We start from the raw sequence: 18,615 nt of genomic DNA, 5'->3' as shown, positions 1-18,615 counted from the left end.
AACATGACCTGAATCTTTTATTAAAAAAGTTTTGCGGCGTTATTTTAAATATGTATACAAAAAAATACGTGTTTTAGTTGGGCATTGAATCAAGGTGTGTTGTCTTGGATTTCTGGACTACTTATAAAGACAGAAACGTATTAACAGTGCTTTCAAAGTCAAGAACCTACCTCCACAGTTTGCTATATTAACGTGAAACCGATAAACGTGCCGTTGATTCATATTAAAATTATAAAAATATATCCCAAGAGATTATTAATACTCCCGAATAATTCAAGCATTAAGGTTTACAATATATAATAGTTTCAATGATTCTAAAGTAATTCAAAACATTATTTTTTATACTATATATTAACTATACGTATATACATTATACAATGTATACAAAAAGTAAATACAAATTACTTGAGCTAGGTCACCAAGCTTCTTACTTATTATCATTCAAGCAATTAATTCTTGCATGAAATTATAATCAGTTATAGATTTCCTTAATAAATTAAGAATAATTAATAATTACACTTGACATGATAATGACACAAAAACTATTAATTAAAAACATTTATAATTTTTTAATTCTATAAAAAAATTATCCAAATATGTTGCATAATCACTCTTAAATACTACTAAGAACTACAAAATCAAGTTTGTCACAATATTGCCTTAGCAGCTAGGCTCATAAGTCTTTTAGAATTTCCGTTATAAGGATTCTATTGGAAAAGCTCGCTCTCTATTGTCTTTTTAAAATATTCCAGTTAAAACCATTTTTGCTTTTCGACAAAATAATTATGACAAATTCAGCTTCGAAGTCGATTTAAAATAATAAGGGAATGAAAACAGCTACTATAGCATAATATATGTTGTTCACAGTACAAAACATCAAATAAAACAAAGCAATATTTTACGTAAAGTTAATTTATTTTTAATTCAAATTAATATAAACTCTATTAAACTATCGCTCATAAATTTATATAAAGTGCGTATCTAATCTACACACAGTGATTTGAACGAGCCAGGCATTCCTAAATATTCCTCGTTGAAGGTCTGAGTAAGCCTTTTAGATTCGTCAGTTCCTGCGGTTTCCAGGAATTTCAAACGAGCTACATGCTCCTCCTTGCGCATCTCTTTTAGGGTTGCCTCTGAAATTGTGAAATAATATTAAGGTTTTTGTGTTAACAGACAAGAGTTTGTAGACAAATCTGCCTTTTATTTACATTAGGTTTGCGTAAGTGTATGCTTTGAGACATCTGAACATCGGAGGCATTTAAATATTATACGGTTTTTGATCTCAGTGAGGATGAAGTTATAGCTAAATCCCTATTTTCTTGGAAGAAAATCTTTACTAATAATACAAAATGTGTTGAGTATCAACCCTAACTCGTTCCTCGTCCCACATCTAACAAAATCCTGATATAGAAACCGAACTTCTAACCTCGAGAATTTGATGATATAAACGTAATGTGGGAAAAATTGTCGTAACGTATTAACAAAGAACCGTTTATACTTTAACAAATGCATTAGCTCAATGTCAAATATAAGATTTCTGTCATTTGAGGAAGTCATCTAATTTTTTCTTACATAAGTTTTGTAAATGTCTGAACCTTTTTGTATATATAACGTATTCCATCTTTGGTTAAATTTCTAGCTTTTTGTTATATATAATTTAAGTTAGCTGTTGGAGTACGGAAAAAATAATTTAATTAATTGAGTCAATTTGTTTATCTGAATACTAATCATTACTATCAAGCGTGATTAATTTATTCACATTACCATGATTAAATGAAGTTTTTTAAAGAAAATCGTGATCAGTATCGAAAATAAAGTTGTAACATATTTCATAAATGATAAGAGTTTGCACATTCTAATTTTTTTATTGATGACAAACAAAACTACATCATTATATAACAAACTATCTTGCGTATCGCTTTAAATGTCATAAAATTCGTAGAGACCTTAGAAATACTTTTAAAATTTCTTCAAAGCGCTAGATATGTTTAGGTGTCAATCGCAGCTCAACTTGCAAGTAGCACGTATCGCCCTCCGGCGCAGAGCTTACAAATCCAACTTACATAGATGACACTCGACAGCGCTCTAGGGAGCCGACTCATCGAAAACAGTGTATCAAACTTGTTCCTCGATATGGGTCTGATTCAAATGTATACTAAGATGGAGATACTGTTCAATAAACACACCTATCTTTAGGTTTTAAGTACGGTAAATGATTAGCATGTAAGTAAACAAAAAAAAGGGTGCGTGTACTTATGTTAATTATTAATTAATATTAATAATAATAATTATTATTTATTATTTTATTATATTTTTCATTCAATTTAATAACTAGGTATGTTTCATAACCTTTTAACTTAGTAACAATAGGTCTTTGTGAAAAAGCATTGCTAAATTTCTTGGAAAAAATAAAAATAAATTGGAAATTTCTTGGCATAGCTGCTAACTTCACGCATATTCTATTTCTTTTTACTTGTAGATTGTCTTATTCCTATCTCGCTCGCGCACGCTCGGCGCCCGGCTGGTTTAAAAAGAATTCGTTAGTGGGCAACTTCATACTGATAATTTTGTGTCACGGTGCGCGCGTATCGTAAAATTTCACTCTCATCAATTTTTCATAACGCGGCTAAAGAAGTATAACCTCAAAAATATGATTTTGCTATAGGTAACTGATCGCATCGCAGGGTACTAAATTCATTTTCCGCATGATAGACACTCTATACTTCCAAGGCATATCAATCAAATCATGCACCAAAACATTACCTTAATAGTGTAAGAAACGTTTATAACCTACATTTTAGTGGAACATTCAGCTCCTCAGCATAATGCTGTGCCAGGGCCAATTACATCCACAGCACACACGCATTACACATTTGAAACGAACCGAATGGGAAAAGGGAAAATTTTTTTTTATATCTCTCGTTATATTTTATACTTTATTTTGTTCTTTGATTATTGTCATTTTGTGTGATTATGTGTGTGTATTTTTGTTAGTAATAATGTTATGTCTATGTCTATGGCTCGTATAGTTAAAACTTTTATAGCGAATTTTAAAATTTAATATAGGTATCCTAATTGCTTAATCAAGTTGCCAAAATGTTTGTTCGCGTTCTAAGAATGCGACGTTGATATTTACACTTTTCGTTTCATAATACTTACCACAAATTTCTTTCATACTTTTCTCAGTGCCGCCAAAGTCAACAGGCAAAATGTCTTTAGAAATGTAATTTTGCAAAGACTCCAAGCTATCGTGAACAATTATGCGCTTTACTAACTTCTCTGTTAGGACTGACTTGAAAATGGATAGTACAATATCCAGCACCTTCGAACCACTCATTAGATGCAAGCGTTTTAGTCTAAAGCCAAGTGCTTCCTGCAACAAACAGAAAGTGTCGCAAGTTTAGAGTGGCAATATGTTTGCTTAGTGTGTTGATTTAACCTTTAATTCAAAATTATAAGCCACAATTTGACGACTGTTGGTCTAGTGGTTAGTACCCCTGACTACGAATCCATGGGTCCCGGGTTCGATCCCCGGCTGTGACGAACATCGATGTGATGAGCATTCGGTGTTGTGCTTAGGTCTTGGGTGTTTAAATATGTATTTATATGTCTATATAATATGTATGTATATCCGTTGCCTAGTACCCATAATACAAGCTTCACCAGCTTAGCATGACTAGGTCAATTGGTGTGAATTGTCTCTAAAAAAAAAAGAAACAATATATATGTACTGTATCGTAAATTTGTAAATAGGCAACACTGAAATATTTCACAATTATAGTTTATGAAGGGGCGAACTTTGTATCTTAGGACTTAAAAATTAGGATTTTGTTGACCTCTGCTAAGACTTATTTCGCTTTATTTACCTTTGCTTTATTTTGTACAGAACAGGTACACGCGCTTCCATGCTTCCGCTTATAAGGTACAGATGGTTTTCCTGGGTTCCAGGCGAAACAATAATTGTGTCAGACAAAGCAGAAGATCGATCGTCTATTGTTTTATTTTTAAATGTAAATAAATCATGAAAATCCCATGGAAATTAAAATCCCCTGACAGAGGGATTATGTGACTTGTTGTTTTGCACATAATATATAATACCACATATACCCGTGTTTCCGGTATTCGGTACTATTTATTATTTATTTTATTACTCTATAGCTCACCAGGAATACTGTGGCACATTTCTTCAATACGATTGGATTGAATTTGGATACTACACCAAACGTGTACATTCTTGTATCGAAGATCACTTCGAAGCCAGCGTTGTAGTCATATTTAAACAGATATTCCATCAGCTGAAAGACAAAAATAATTCTGTAAATTTAAAAGACTATAATAAAAATAACTTACAATTTTACTTAACTGCTTAAAATAATCTTATTGTCTATCATTGCAACAATCCTTATAACCGTTACCATGTAATTAAATTATTTAAACGTCTTAGAGAAGATTTAATTTAACGAAGACAAATAAATTAAAACGGAAATGAAAAGAATAAATATAAGTATAAAATAATCGTTGACGATTCACAGTAACAGTCACGATTTAGGTATTTCTTGAACGTGAGGTGTAACATATTCGGGCTCATCCATTAGAATATTCTAAGCGGCAAAAAACACGAAATTATGATTGAAAAACTTGTTATTTCGACAGAATGTACCCGTAACTATACAATTGAAGTGCATTTGTGTGTAATATACGTACTTTTTGCCTGATGACATGAAAATGCTATATCCGACATAGGTACTTAATCTATGCTAATATTAGGTGCATCCGGGAACTTAGTTTCTCATTAACATGATTTTATTTTGTACTTAGACTACCTTTTTAGTAGCCACCTACCATCATACGGAACATTTATGCTATCACATAGAAACTGTTCGCTTTTTCGGATTAAATACTTGCCATATAAACCTTCCTCAGAAATAAAAGAATGAATTAAAAAAAAAAAACGATTTCGTTTAACCGTCTTGTTTTGCGCTTATCAACATAGATTGCGATTCAATTGTATATAAGTTGTGTGTAGATTATGTTCCAATATACTGCAATTCGTCATTCTTAAAAGTGATATGCATCATATTTTTATTCCTATAGTTGAACTATGAGAATTACCTTTTATAGAAATTCAATAACATACCGATATGACAAATCTGTACAGCTCAAGCATATCTATGTCAGGGGCATCTGGATTATGTGCTGTACTTGCTAGAATTCGATAGTTATCATTAGTCGGCTTTGGTAGTACGCCATAGTAACTGAAATTAATATTTTATTATTCAGAGATACCGAAAGTGCAATGCATCACGTGGTAGGCATTAGTACAACAATTTTAGGGGACTATCAAACTATTCACCAGGCATTACATTTTTTTTTTTTTATGTAATAGGAGGCAAACGGGCAGGAGGCTCACCTGATGTTAAGTGATACCGCCGCCCATGGACACTCACAATGCCAGAAGGCTCGCAAGTGCGTTGCCGGCCTTTCAAGAATTGGTACGCTCTTTTCTTGAAGGACCCTAAGTCGAAATGGTTCGGAAATACTTCTGTGGGCAGCTGGTTCCACAAAGTGGTGGTGCGCGGCAAAAACTGCCTTAGAAAACGCTCTGTTGTGGAACGACGGACGTCGAGGTGATACGGATGGTATTTTGTATTTTGCCTTGACGTCCGTTGATGAAACTCAGCTGCAGGTATTAGACCGAACAACTCCTCTGAACACTCTCCATGGTAAATGCGGTAGAAGATGCAGAGAGATCCCACATCTCTACGCAACGCCAAGGGATCAAGCCGCACGGAAAGTGACTGGTCGTCGACGATTCGAACCGCTCTTCGTTGAATACGGTCAAGTGGAAGGAGCTGGTACTGGGGAGCTCCCGCCCAGAGGTGAGAGCAGTACTCCATATGGGGCCGAATTTGCGCTTTTGCAAATTTGCACATTCATCTGTTCTTTGCATGCGAACTTCTTATTAATTAACTAAGCTTTTTAACTACAACACACGATATTGCCTATAGCCTATAACAATATTTTTATAGCTTAGAGACAAAATATACTAACTTCCAATTCACAACACGAGAGAACTCATCATTCACGTCAAAGTTTCTTAAGAACTCCGGCATCAGGGTCCGTAATGTGCACAATTTATCAAACCGTTTTTTAGCAATCTCCACGGATCCTTTGCTTGCTATTAGAAATCGTTCAAGGTAATCTCGATCTGGAATCATATCAATTTGACGCTAGACTAGAAGTAGTAAGGAATATCGAAGTTCGGTTACTTGTCTTTTGTCTACCTAGTTAGATAAATACCTAGGAATAAATAATTTTAAATCTAAATATAAATGGTGTTTTTATCGTATAAACCGAAAACCAATATTTGGGACAGAATATAAGGTTTTTTTGGAGAATTTGGAGTTACGAAATTTTGTTTTATATATTTGTTTAAATATTTACTTTTTACCTCGACATTGATGACATATGAAGCATACTTATTAGGAACCAAGTTAGGAATATGCGAAATCAACTCTAGATAGATATTTGGTAATATTCGTTTATATAATATTTTTTGAATTCGTTTTATTGTTTCATTTGGATTGAGAAGAACTAGATTTGTTATTGTATTTAAATTCAAATATCCATTAGTAAAACGTGCCTCAATTTATAGCCGTAATAATTCCATTAATTGATAATTAGTCTTCTTTATATTTCAAACAATTTTTTTAAATATTTTGTTCATAAAAGTACCTACTACACGAAGTATAGGTAAGCCTTCATTAATAATAACAATAATAAAAATTTTAAAAAAGGAAATTACAACAAAGTTTGGTCCCTGTGGCAGTGTACCTTTAACGCTGGCAGCATTTCCTCGCTATATTATTTGTATGTTGAGCTAGGGAAGCTCTGGGGTCACCGGTACTATCTACATTTTACTATTGTAATTAATCTGATAATTTAAGTAAAATAAAATGTATGTTAATTTATGGAAAAATTCGTATTTTTCAATTAACTTCTTTTGTAATATACAAAATTATAATAATTCAATTCAATTCATAAAAGTATGTAATTTTTCATCAATGTTTTCTTAAACCGTAAACCGTTTTTTTTTATTCCTGCTTTCTTTGTTTGAATACAGTATTTTTGTGTTTTAATACAGTAAAATAGTGAAACAATTCATGCTTTCATGGATATCTTAATATATATATTTCTTGTGTGCGTGTGTATGTGACTGAACTCCTCCTAAACGACTGGACCAATTTTGATGAAATTTTTTGTGTGTCTTCAAGGGGATCTGGGAATGGTTTAGATTCACAAATCAGCCCGACAGATGGCGCTGCAGTCGGTACTTTCATACTTTGTTTAATATCTTAATCGGTTGAAATATCATGCAGGACAACGTCTGTGGGGTCCACTAGTTATATATAAAACTGTTAATATAAGAAACATAAAATATGTACCACAACAATGAACCTAAAATTAAAAACTTTTTAAAATGTAATATAATAACTAAAATATATTATTAAAAGGCCTTTAGGCAAGATACTGGCAGCGTTCCGCCTTTGAATAGCTAGACTATTTTTTGTCCGAGGTGGCTGCTAGCTCTTCGGTCTCCAGTGATGAAGAAAATCAAATACTATAATACCAAAAACTTTATTTAACAGCGAATAAGATCTAAAATCGACGATGTCTGTAAGTCGGCGTCGGCGCAGAGGGCTGATCATCTAGTTAATAAAAAAGTTATCAAAAAATCTAAGGCCGTGTTTTTAAATTTAATTTGTTGTTTCCATACCAAATTCCTTTACTTCAAAATGATTCTGCTTTCTGATCCAATCCTCGAAGTTGTCAAGATCTTGATGTAATTTTTTTATATCATTGTAATTAAATGTTTTTCGTACTAGATCAACTTGTGTCTGGTTAAGCTCTAGTATTGGACTTTTTGGTAATTTCTCCATATTTTAAGAACTCTGGTTGCGAAGTAACTAAGGAGAGATATACATTAAAAAGGGGAACTTAGAATATTCGTTATAACTCATAATTATTATTTATATATTAAATATAAAAAAATCACGATCACAATACTTATTCAGTACCTGTTTTATTAGACATTGTATAGTTTTAATTTGGTGAATATTATATGTTATGTATTATACGTATGTATTTTACTAATTTCTTCAAAGTATATATAAGTTATATATTCCAAACGGGCATCTAGTTATGTTACTTAGATTTAAAAGAACATTAAGAATAAATATTTTTTTATTAATAAAAAACATTTGTGTATCCACACATTTTAGTTCTAAGAAAAATATTTTTAGAAGAATAATGTTAAACAAGTAATAAATTAATAATTAAAATAAAAACTTGCCTATACGTTAATTCCTAATCCCAAATTATTTCACACAATTAATGCGCTCGCTAACACTGGCACTCACTTTATCGTTCTGAGTTGAATTAATTTATTCTAATACATTTATGTTAGGGATTTTCCTTAAGCGAAGGCATCGGCAGTCAATCTCTTACATGTAACAGGTTTAATATTTTGTTACAAACTGGTTTAGCAAAATTTAATACGACAGCTTCTTTTGCTTCTAATATATAAATTGAAAAATTGCTGCAGAGGCGATTATACTCATAGAAAAATTTACTTGAAATAAAGAATTTTCTGTCCCGCTTGTTCATTTTCAGAACAACTTGTGAGTGATAAGGACGAAATTAGCTATTACGTTTTGGATTGGTGGAGCGTGTGTCAATAAAATGTACGAAAGCTGTTTAAATTTATTTCTTGGCCACCGCTCTATCAAGGCAAACTAGAAAAATTCAATGATTTATTTTTATGAATATTGTTAACGTTAATGGGGCTTGAAGTAATCACATTTACTCTGTATTTACTACGCGTGAATAATAAAGCATATTTAAGAACTTTGTATTTGTTTACAACCTTTCAGTGCAAACAGATTTCTATAGTCGAATTTTTAATTAGACGATATCAACTGACGTTTACGGTGTTGTCAGTTTTTAATGAAATAAAAATAGTGTTGTGACAAAGTAAAAACCCCTGAATTAATGATCGGTGATGGCACTAGTCGCCGCGCCGCGCTTTGTAATAAGACGTCAAAAAACTGATTGTAGTTACATAGTACTAGTACCTAACTTATATCAGAGCACTTTTATACAATTTTGAAATAGAAATAATATTATTTTATTGTTTGAAATGATTGACACTCATTGTTCATTCATCTGATTGAACAAGAACTGAACGCATCACTATTACTTTAAATATGGCAACATTATTTTACAAAGTGACATTAGCTACTGTCAGTTGGCTTCGTCTAATTAAAAATACGACTATAGGAAATTTTTTTAACCCGGTCCCAAACAAACGCAGTAGCAGTTCAATGTAATAGTATTATTTCTTATTATATTTTTTTTATTTAAATATTTAAATTAGGATAAAATGAAAGTGAGACATAAAAATTTATTTATACGTTTAGTTTTTAGCTGTTTTGTTAATCAACAGTTAATAATCTAAAAGTTCCAGGCAATCCTGCGCAGTCCTCATTAAATTTGTCTTTTGATCTTAAGGATTCATCGGTCCCAGCACTGTTTATATGTTTAATGTATTCTTTATGTTCATCCGTTGACAGTATATCCACCCACTCATCTGAAAAGCATTTTATTGTGGAAAAGCAGTTTAATAAATGTGCAATGACAATATCTGTAATTAATAATATTTGAATAAACAGAAGGTCTAATGGTACCTAGCATTATAACAACAGTGAAATTGTTTGAATAAAGTTGCTTGCGTTCAGGAAACAAAAGAAAGAAATCGAAATCTATGGATTCTCTATTATGAGTCGAGAGTAAGGTTTGCATCATTAAAAACGGTTCCATTTATTTCCAATCTACATTTTATTATAAACAGCTCAAGTGTCATGTCACCTGATTGTTTATAAACTACGTCACTTTCTTGATACTAAAATTAACTTATTACTTATATGTCTGATGCATGACCTTAAAAAAATTAACAGTTATACAAAAAATAACTTTAAATAAAATAAGATTTTACCAAATAGCTCCTTCATAGATCTTTCGTTCCCGCCAAAGTCTGATGGCAACACATCTTTCTCTATGATTTTATGTAAATCTTTGTATGTTTTGTGGACGTGCATCCGACCTGCGATTTTTGGCTTCAAGACCTGTTTAAAAATTGTGAGAAGGGCATCTATTGCTTTACTTTGTGATATGAAGTGGATTCCTTTGATTTTCATACCGTATCCATCCTGAAATTGGACAATTGATGTAAAAGGTAGGAAGGAAATATTATCAAAACCTTCCAGCCGTGTATCAAAAATCTAATTGCGATTGTAATACGAATATTACGAATGTTAAGAAGTATTTGGAAAAAGCGTCAAACAGATTATGAATAAACGGTGTTGCTATGTTACTAAGTCACTAAGACAGTTTAAAGAGAATTCTCTATGTGTAGAAATAATAACGTAACGAAAACTTTAATATACAATGTAATGTACAAATGTGGTAAGCGTTCACGACTTAAATCGTTGCTGGTAAGATAATTAAAAGTAAGTGCCACAGAGTAGGTATGCAATAGACTATTATCTGATTTAAATAATGTCTAAAAGCTGTATAATTGGGCGGATATACATTTTAAGGTCCTGAAATCCCCAATGGGCCAAGGTAAATTTCCTTTTTTCTTTGAGAACTTTATTTGCATGTCAAGAACATTTTGGATTTTGTTGTCAAGTCTTGACTCTGAATCTTTCATTTAGATATACTTTGTTTCCTCATCGTGTTTTCTTCTCTATCTCCTCATATTTTACTTTACGATGAACTGATACACACTTAAAATAATATTAGTAGAAAAATTCCATCAGTACCTAATACGTACCATAAATATTGACATGACTTGTCGTATTTCAAGTAGATTGATCTTGGATATACAGTCCATAAGGTTACAGTCTGTTAGATCTGCTATCATTCTAAAACTACCCACATAGTCATGACTTTTTGCATATTCGGCCATCTGCAATATTATTATTTTTCTATAATTTATACAACAGACAACAAAATAAAAAGAATCCCGTGCCGTACTAACTACTCAGAGGTTCTAGAATTGCCACAGAATTACCATTTTAGCTCTTCTATACAGGTATTTTATGGTTGTAATTTCACCATACTCGCCACGGTATGAGAGGATTGACCCATACGGTCGAATCCTTACAGCTTACTAAAGACGAAAAAAACTACAAACGTAAGAAAATATGCCCAGCCGGCACTAATCGATTTAGGGTCCAAGAAAAGAGCGTACCATTTGCACTGGCGAGCCACCTGGTAATGTGAGTGTCCATGGGCGACGGTATAACTTAACATCGGTTGAGCCTCCTGCCCGTTTGCTACATAAAAAACACCTCTATCGAAGAAAATAGTTCAAATTTACATCCTTAATAGAAGTAAATACTGAATTGTACGTACGTAAACCAAAGACAATATCAAGGAGGTTATACTTACGTTAAGACAAAACTTAAAATATTTAGTATAAGTACTTGAATTTTCGAACACACCAACAACCTTTGTTACAATTACTCTGTAGTGTTCTTTCGTTAGTTTTGGTAACATCGCCATGTATCTGAAATCACACAATTGGAGTGGATATTTACTTTGTAATTACAAAATTAGTACTAGGTTTTCAGTACAGCAGTTTAATAGTGTAAATTTACTTGCTTTAATGTAGTAGAATATTACTCATGCATACTGCAGTAACATAAGCTAGGCCCATACTATGTCAAAATCTGAGATTTTTGTTAAAAAAAATATCCTACCTACACCATGTTTAAAATATTAGGTATTTTATTAATCTGTTTGTAACTCGTTAACTGTCTCTCTCACACTGCGCTTAGTTCATTTGGCGCCATTTTTTATTAGGTTAAATACCAATTTATGAATCGATTTCTATGCAAAAGTTACTTCATTAATTTTGTAGTAATTTTTGCACATTACAATACAATTTATGTCGTTCGATAGTAGATATGCCTCTTATCAATAAGATTTTAGATTAATTAAAAAAAAATATTGGTTGTTTGTAAAGTAGGTTTACGATCGAGATGTTTACGTGATAACGTCTTATTGGTGATATAAGTTTTTGGGAAGTAAGGAATTAATGAAGATAAAAAAATTTTCAAATTTTAAATTACATCTATCGTTTTATTCACACTTTTGATGATAAATTTCGGGTGTAAAATGACAAGTTTACTTATTCGACTATGATATACATTTTTCTTCATACATTCACGGAATGACTGGCAGCGCTCGAGATGAGACGGGAGATCGGTCCGTCTCTCTCTCGTTATACCTGCGATCGCGCTCGTGAGGTTTTGGTGTGACACAAGTTTCTGAACATGTCACCCGACTAAAACGATTTTAAAGACGTTATCACGTCAAAAATTGGCATTATACTATTTCTTTCTCGTAGCTGTACTTTTCTTTAAGGGCTTACATTCTTATTACTGTCGAAATCAACATTCATAAAAACAAGGTTATTTCATTTTCTAGATCACTAGTAAAAAATATAACTTTGATACGACTTTATTCAATTTGTTGTGTAAATGAGGAACATAACATTTAAATTAAACAAAAATGGCACGCTCTACTTCTCTACACTACTTTATACATTAATTGTATTTTGTTTTTTAACTGAGCCTCGTCTGACATTAAAAGTTTTGTTGGAACTTTGAATAGTAACATCAAATAAATAACCTTCAAAATTTAGACTTGTAGCCAAATTTTAAAATAAATATTTGCGTCAAAATTACTACAGACTTGAACAAATGTCATTAATACTTACATGGAATTTTCTAGGTCAATTGCGAGTTCTTTTCTCACATCATAAGTATCAAAAAATTGTGGCATTAGAGTCTTTATCGTGCAGACTTTGTCGAATTGTTTCTTTGCTCTTTCGACCGACCCTTTTGTGCCAACTATTGATGTTTCGAGGTAGAAATCAGCTAAAAATAAAAAGGTCTCTTCTTCATTTTCTGTTTTATTATTTTTAAGGTTTAACTTAGAACTCGAATAAAATGGATTACAATACTGGATTTTACTATTTTTATACTTAAAGCCTTTATTATCTTAGGAAAACTTTCATACAATGATTACAAATAGGGTGCTTAATACATAAAACTATTTAAACAACACTGTGGAAATTGTATGTAATATATTATTTTGAAGGAATTAATTTCGTATAAATATAAAATGTATTTGTAGTGTATTTAGAGATTAAAATTGGGCATAGGACATTTCTAATTGAAATTTAATAATCATTTTTATGAATACAGGTTAGTATTAAGCCTTATTAAACCGTCGTCGATTTTTGTCAATTTTCGACATCAATTTAAGAATCTTTTAGCCCTACTCAAGGAGGCAAAAATTATCTGTGATGACATGTTAAAATACTTTACTGAATTAATTTAGTCTCTGTATTTCAACAATGAAATTAAATATTTAATTATAGGTATTGACTGATTTAAGGTGGTAAAGGGCAGTACTTTTCAACTTTTGGATCTACGGTGAACTAAATTACTTTTTCCGTGAGCGTCAACTGTTAACTTTTTTTTACTACTGTACTAATTGCGCACATAAAACCGAGCTCTGCTGACTTGGACGAGAACTAGAATGATGATAATAGTAAGTAATTACTAATTATTTGTGTCGTCCTGATAACACTCTGAACTTAGCTAATTATGTATAAATAGATTATTTCTTTGTAACAGAGCAGCTGAACAGTTAATTAGTACTTTATTGGGTATTACTTTTATCATAATATCAATAGTAAAATCGAGAATGTTATTACGATTTATTTTTCTATACCAATAATACAAATATGTAAATTTTCCTGGTTTTTAGGAGTTATTTCTGGATCTACTGACGCCATACAGTTTAAATTATTGATTATAATAAAATCCATTTAAGAAACGTGCTCGGATGTATATCTCATATCCATTCAAAGGCGATATAGTTTTAAGGTAGAATAGTAGTTGTTTAGATTTCATCATTTGAACATCAACAAACTGCTGACATGGATCCGGTGTGTGCTAAATATTAGCAGCTGAAGAGCAATTTTAATTATATTTTATTTAAATATTGATCATCTGCTGACACGGCTCATATGTGTTCCAAATCTTAACAGCTGAGGTTGCGCGATACACCAACAGCTCACTAGAAAAATATCATGTATGTGTGAATAGGTGTAAATAATATTTAAGATGTTGTTTTATAACAATAAATCAGATTTGAATATTGCTCTGTCTTGTTCATTTCTCGCTTCCTCTCAAAGTGGCGAAGACTACTTCAAGCCCTTAATTATCGTGGTGAGCCTGCCCGGTAGCTTTGAGATATTCCCACCACCTCGAACCTTTGATCCTACCCGTAGGGCTCCGTCTGTTACCTTAGGTCTCTTGGTGCAGACATCCCGTACTTATTTATATATTTATATATTCACTATTTATGTGTTAGGGTACGTCTGTAGGGCTTAGGGATCCGTAGGGTTGTTAGGTTCTTACGTCTCACCCTCTCATATATTTATTATTTAGTCATCTAGTGCAGCTTGCTCATACATACATTACATATTATACTATTCAGATACTCCTGACATTGAATACATATAAATTTTGAACACACTTTTCACAGTCCACTAACTAGCAAGCTGTACATTGATCCGGCTCGAAGGACCTTAAAAGCTATTGTCTAGTTTAAAATGAAACTATTCGTAATTAATACAAGTCGTAGTTATATTTATTATATCAGGCGCACTCAAATGTCGGTATTTATGTTAAAAACTGTTTTGTAGTTGATGAGATGAGAGGACCGTTAAAGAAAAAATTTAATTCTCATAAATTATGTTGACTTTTTTATTGTATCTTGTTTTAATAATAAAATATTTAATTATTTGTGTAATTGGTGGATAACGATAAATTGGTAAACATAATGACTTTTTTTCACACAGTAAAAAGCGTATTTTGGTCGATTTATATAAACGAAATAAAAAATCTCACAAAAAACTATAATCAGGGTTTTACTTGTTGTTGTATAAAAATAAGAAGCGGACCCGACAGACATTGACCTGTACACACGTAAAATGCAAAACAAAACATCTAATTGTAAATCGAAACCATTCTCAAATCCACGACATACATTTATAAAATCTTATTATTCGGTCCAGCCGTTTAGGAAGAGTTTAACTACAAACACACGCACTAAGAATTATATATTAAGACGACATTTAGTTAGTTATATCCATGTTTAGTTTTTAACGACAACAACCCTACGGATTCGGTTGTGTTGTTTAAAAAAAGTAAACAAAATATAAATACTCCTAGGGGGCATGGACCAATGTTTTAAGATATGCGTTTTCTTTGAGATCAACACATTCAGGATACCATTAGTGCATACCCTAACACGTTGCATCATGGTCAACCTTTTCCTAATGATGGCTTTAAAACCATCAGTTTAGGTATCGGCAAACACGGCAAGCCCATTAGCAATTAGAACACGTTATAATGAATAGTAGGAGCGTATTCAAAACCTTCTGGTTAAACTAGCCCATAGGCTGCACTAGTAAAATTACTGACAATACGCCTTGAACGGCTACGTGAAAACCTCCGGGATAGCATTTATTATTATGATTTATTCCATGTCATGAACATGGTCTATTGGTTGCAACTTCTTACAGGCATTTGGTGAAACTAAATACATGATTAAAAAAATACACGTTGAATTATTTTAACTGAGGAAGTGGTTGGGTTTTTTTGAAGCCTGTTAAAAAAGAGTGTAATTTAAACAGCATTCTATGGTTTTGATTTTAGAACTGGCAGTAAATGTAAATTTAGAATAATTTCATAATATTTTTTGACATTTATAAGGGTTGAGTGACCTATATGAATAAATAATATTTTTAGACCCTTTAATATCGTATATGTACACTTCGGTCTACTTTGACTATTTTATTAATACCTTTTGCTATTTTATCTGATAATATTTTAATCGTTTAATTTTAATCTATCGAAATTACTACTATCTATACTAATTACGTTATATGGTAAAATAAATTAATTTACGTTGCTATAGCCAACATATTTATTTTATTAAAATCTTTAATTTTTTTATCTTATCTATACCTTGGACAAAAACAGTGTATCCTGTTGCTAGGGCCGCGGATATGAGCCACAAAAATCGTCAATTACTGACCCAAGGCAAAATTAAACTACCAAGACCAATGAGATCTTGTTTACAGTAGAAATTATAACTCAACTATACCACAGACGCGGTCTATAAAGGCTGTTTTTAGAAAAAAAAATCAAATTTCTAGAATTAATGCTTTGTATGGTATAGTGAAAGATGTGTTTTTTATGCGTAATTAAAATTAATTTAATATTTCTTTAAAAATATTGCTGCAAATAAGCCCACGTTTTGGCATTTTTCGGGTATCATACCAAGGATTGTAGCGCCACTTAAACTTTGCTTTTAATTTTAAAAAGGTGAATCAAAGAACAATCGTTCGTTACTTTTATTACCCGAAAGGATATATAACGTTGCTATACATAATAACACCGAGCTACTATACTTTAAACTTACAAGATTACTTAAAACACAGTAACAATAAATAATAACTTTAGATCACGATAATTAATTATATTAATTATATCTTTTTTCGGCAAATCTTATCACATTAAAGTTAACGACAAAGTCAAAGCCAACATCACTTATTCATGTAGGTAACACAATGTACACTTATGAACATAAAAAAAGAGATATATTAAATGCTTCTAATTTTACATTTACTGCCAGTTCTCAAATCAATAACGTAGAACGGAAGAGAAGAATTGGCAATAAACTCTCCGCCACTCTTTTTAATCAAAGTTATTTGTTTTACACAATGTTTATAAGCTGCAACCATTACACCTTGTTCCACATGACATCTTAAGTAATCAATAGTTAATTAATCATAATAAAATAAATTAAAAACATAGATTGGTCCTCTATCAGCAGGGGGCATGGTGAAATAGGAGCACGCCCTTACATTCTCATGGGAACACATTATACAAGGGATTAAAAAATAATATATAAAATCCATTGCTCGTTAGGCTACGTATAATATGTACCTACTATGAAATGTTATCGTTTTTTCTAGAATGTCTGATTAAACGGTAATTAAAGCTCTGACGTACATGTAACTAATTATTATTATCCCTACAACCCTGTCAGATTTCTTTAGCGTCTTTTAGCGTCAGGTTTGTGTATCTGTTTCCTTGGTAATTTTTCTACAATGGCAAGCATGTTGCCCTTCTGTGTCTGATGGGATGTGCGATTTCTAGGACTTCGACGGGTTGGTTTCTTTGCGATGTTTTCCTTCACCGATCAAAAGTTAATTGATGCATTACGCGCCTAGGCACTAGTCTAACACTTCCCTATTACAATAAACAAATAACACTTATTGATTTTGATTGACAGTGGAATTTACAATAGACACACATTAACAAAAAGAATTGATAAACTAAATAAATAAAGTTAAAATAAGTTATTTAAAGATGCCCAATTAAATAATTATGTCGAAAAAGGTCACAATTGTACTTACGAAAATCTTTTTTTATAAAATGTGGCTGTTGTTTTATCCATTCTTTTAATATATTCACAGCACGTTTCATTTCACCCGGTTTCTCCAAGTTAACTTCCTTGCGCACCTGAAAAATGTAAGTTATAAAAATCAATGTCAACCATGTAAAAGCTTTCCATACTTCGTCTAGAGTAGGTTAACATCAGATTATTCCAATCCTATATTTAAATAATTGTACAACTCACAAACGAATGAATTCACTTAATAAATTTAGATTAATTAGACTTTCTCTTAGTTTAATAATGTAATAAAAACTCAGTAAAAATATAACCTGGTACAAGGTGTCTGGATGTAGTTCCAATATTCTATCCTTCGGTATGAACTCCATAGTGCTTCCAGGTTGAATGCCTTGCATACACTGCAAGTAGTTTACTTAATAATAATAATATATTGGTATGTGGGAAGGGCGTATTAATTATAACAACAAAGATTTTTATTTAAGTTCAGGGTTAAATATATCGTGTAAATTTAAAGATTGGCGTATTTTGATTTAATAACTGAATTTGTATTTTGATATTTTTTGCTTCGGATTTTTTTGAAAATTTATTTTATTTGACGAAATACGTAATGGTAAATAATCCACATTTTTTTGACGTTTATAACGTATACGTTAAAGGTATATAAATACCTTTTGTTTAATATTCTTTATTTAAACATTCACGACACTTTGACACTACTAGTGAAAACTATAGAATATATATTTTTACGATAGATAACACGATAACATTATCTATATGACACACACGAGTATATTCAGGATATTGTGTTCGTCATAGATAAATTCGACAAAGAAAAAATGCTCATTAAAAGTATATGTGTATAGATTATTAATTATCGTGAACAATTATGATTAATTATTATTCTGTATTACTCAACAATCGTTTTGCTTATCGTTTAATTTTTATATGCTGACAGGATTCTTATCCCGGAAGCGTGGAATG

General features: G+C 31.6%; 2 protein-coding genes across 2 annotated transcripts; both read right to left on the bottom strand.

The window, feature by feature from the left end:
• Positions 1-894: 894 nt before the first annotated feature.
• Positions 895-8,894, bottom strand: LOC125057146 (alpha-tocopherol transfer protein-like). Its single transcript, XM_047660634.1, has 7 exons — positions 8,357-8,894; positions 7,781-7,970; positions 6,055-6,211; positions 5,141-5,258; positions 4,167-4,298; positions 3,163-3,376; positions 895-1,136 (listed from the first exon to the last, which is right to left on the bottom strand). Exons 2-7 carry the CDS (start codon positions 7,941-7,943, stop codon positions 982-984), a joined length of 939 nt encoding a protein of 312 aa, XP_047516590.1. The 5' UTR covers positions 7,944-7,970; positions 8,357-8,894; the 3' UTR covers positions 895-981.
• A 558-nt stretch (positions 8,895-9,452) lies between these two features.
• LOC125057138 (retinaldehyde-binding protein 1-like) lies at positions 9,453-18,321 on the bottom strand. The gene is made up of 8 exons (XM_047660622.1): positions 18,303-18,321; positions 17,946-18,032; positions 17,636-17,741; positions 12,851-13,010; positions 11,518-11,635; positions 10,898-11,032; positions 10,058-10,271; positions 9,453-9,652 (listed from the first exon to the last, which is right to left on the bottom strand). The coding sequence occupies exons 2-8, from the start codon at positions 18,027-18,029 to the stop codon at positions 9,498-9,500; spliced, it is 972 nt and encodes a 323-aa protein (XP_047516578.1). The 5' UTR covers positions 18,030-18,032; positions 18,303-18,321; the 3' UTR covers positions 9,453-9,497.
• Between the last annotated feature and the right edge of the window lie 294 nt (positions 18,322-18,615).

The sequence above is a fragment of the Pieris napi genome, chromosome 2 (assembly GCF_905475465.1).
Source record: "Pieris napi chromosome 2, ilPieNapi1.2, whole genome shotgun sequence".
Taxonomy (NCBI): domain Eukaryota; kingdom Metazoa; phylum Arthropoda; class Insecta; order Lepidoptera; family Pieridae; genus Pieris; species Pieris napi.
Note: the sequence above shows the minus strand (reverse complement) of the source record. Positions and strands in the feature narration are given on the sequence as shown.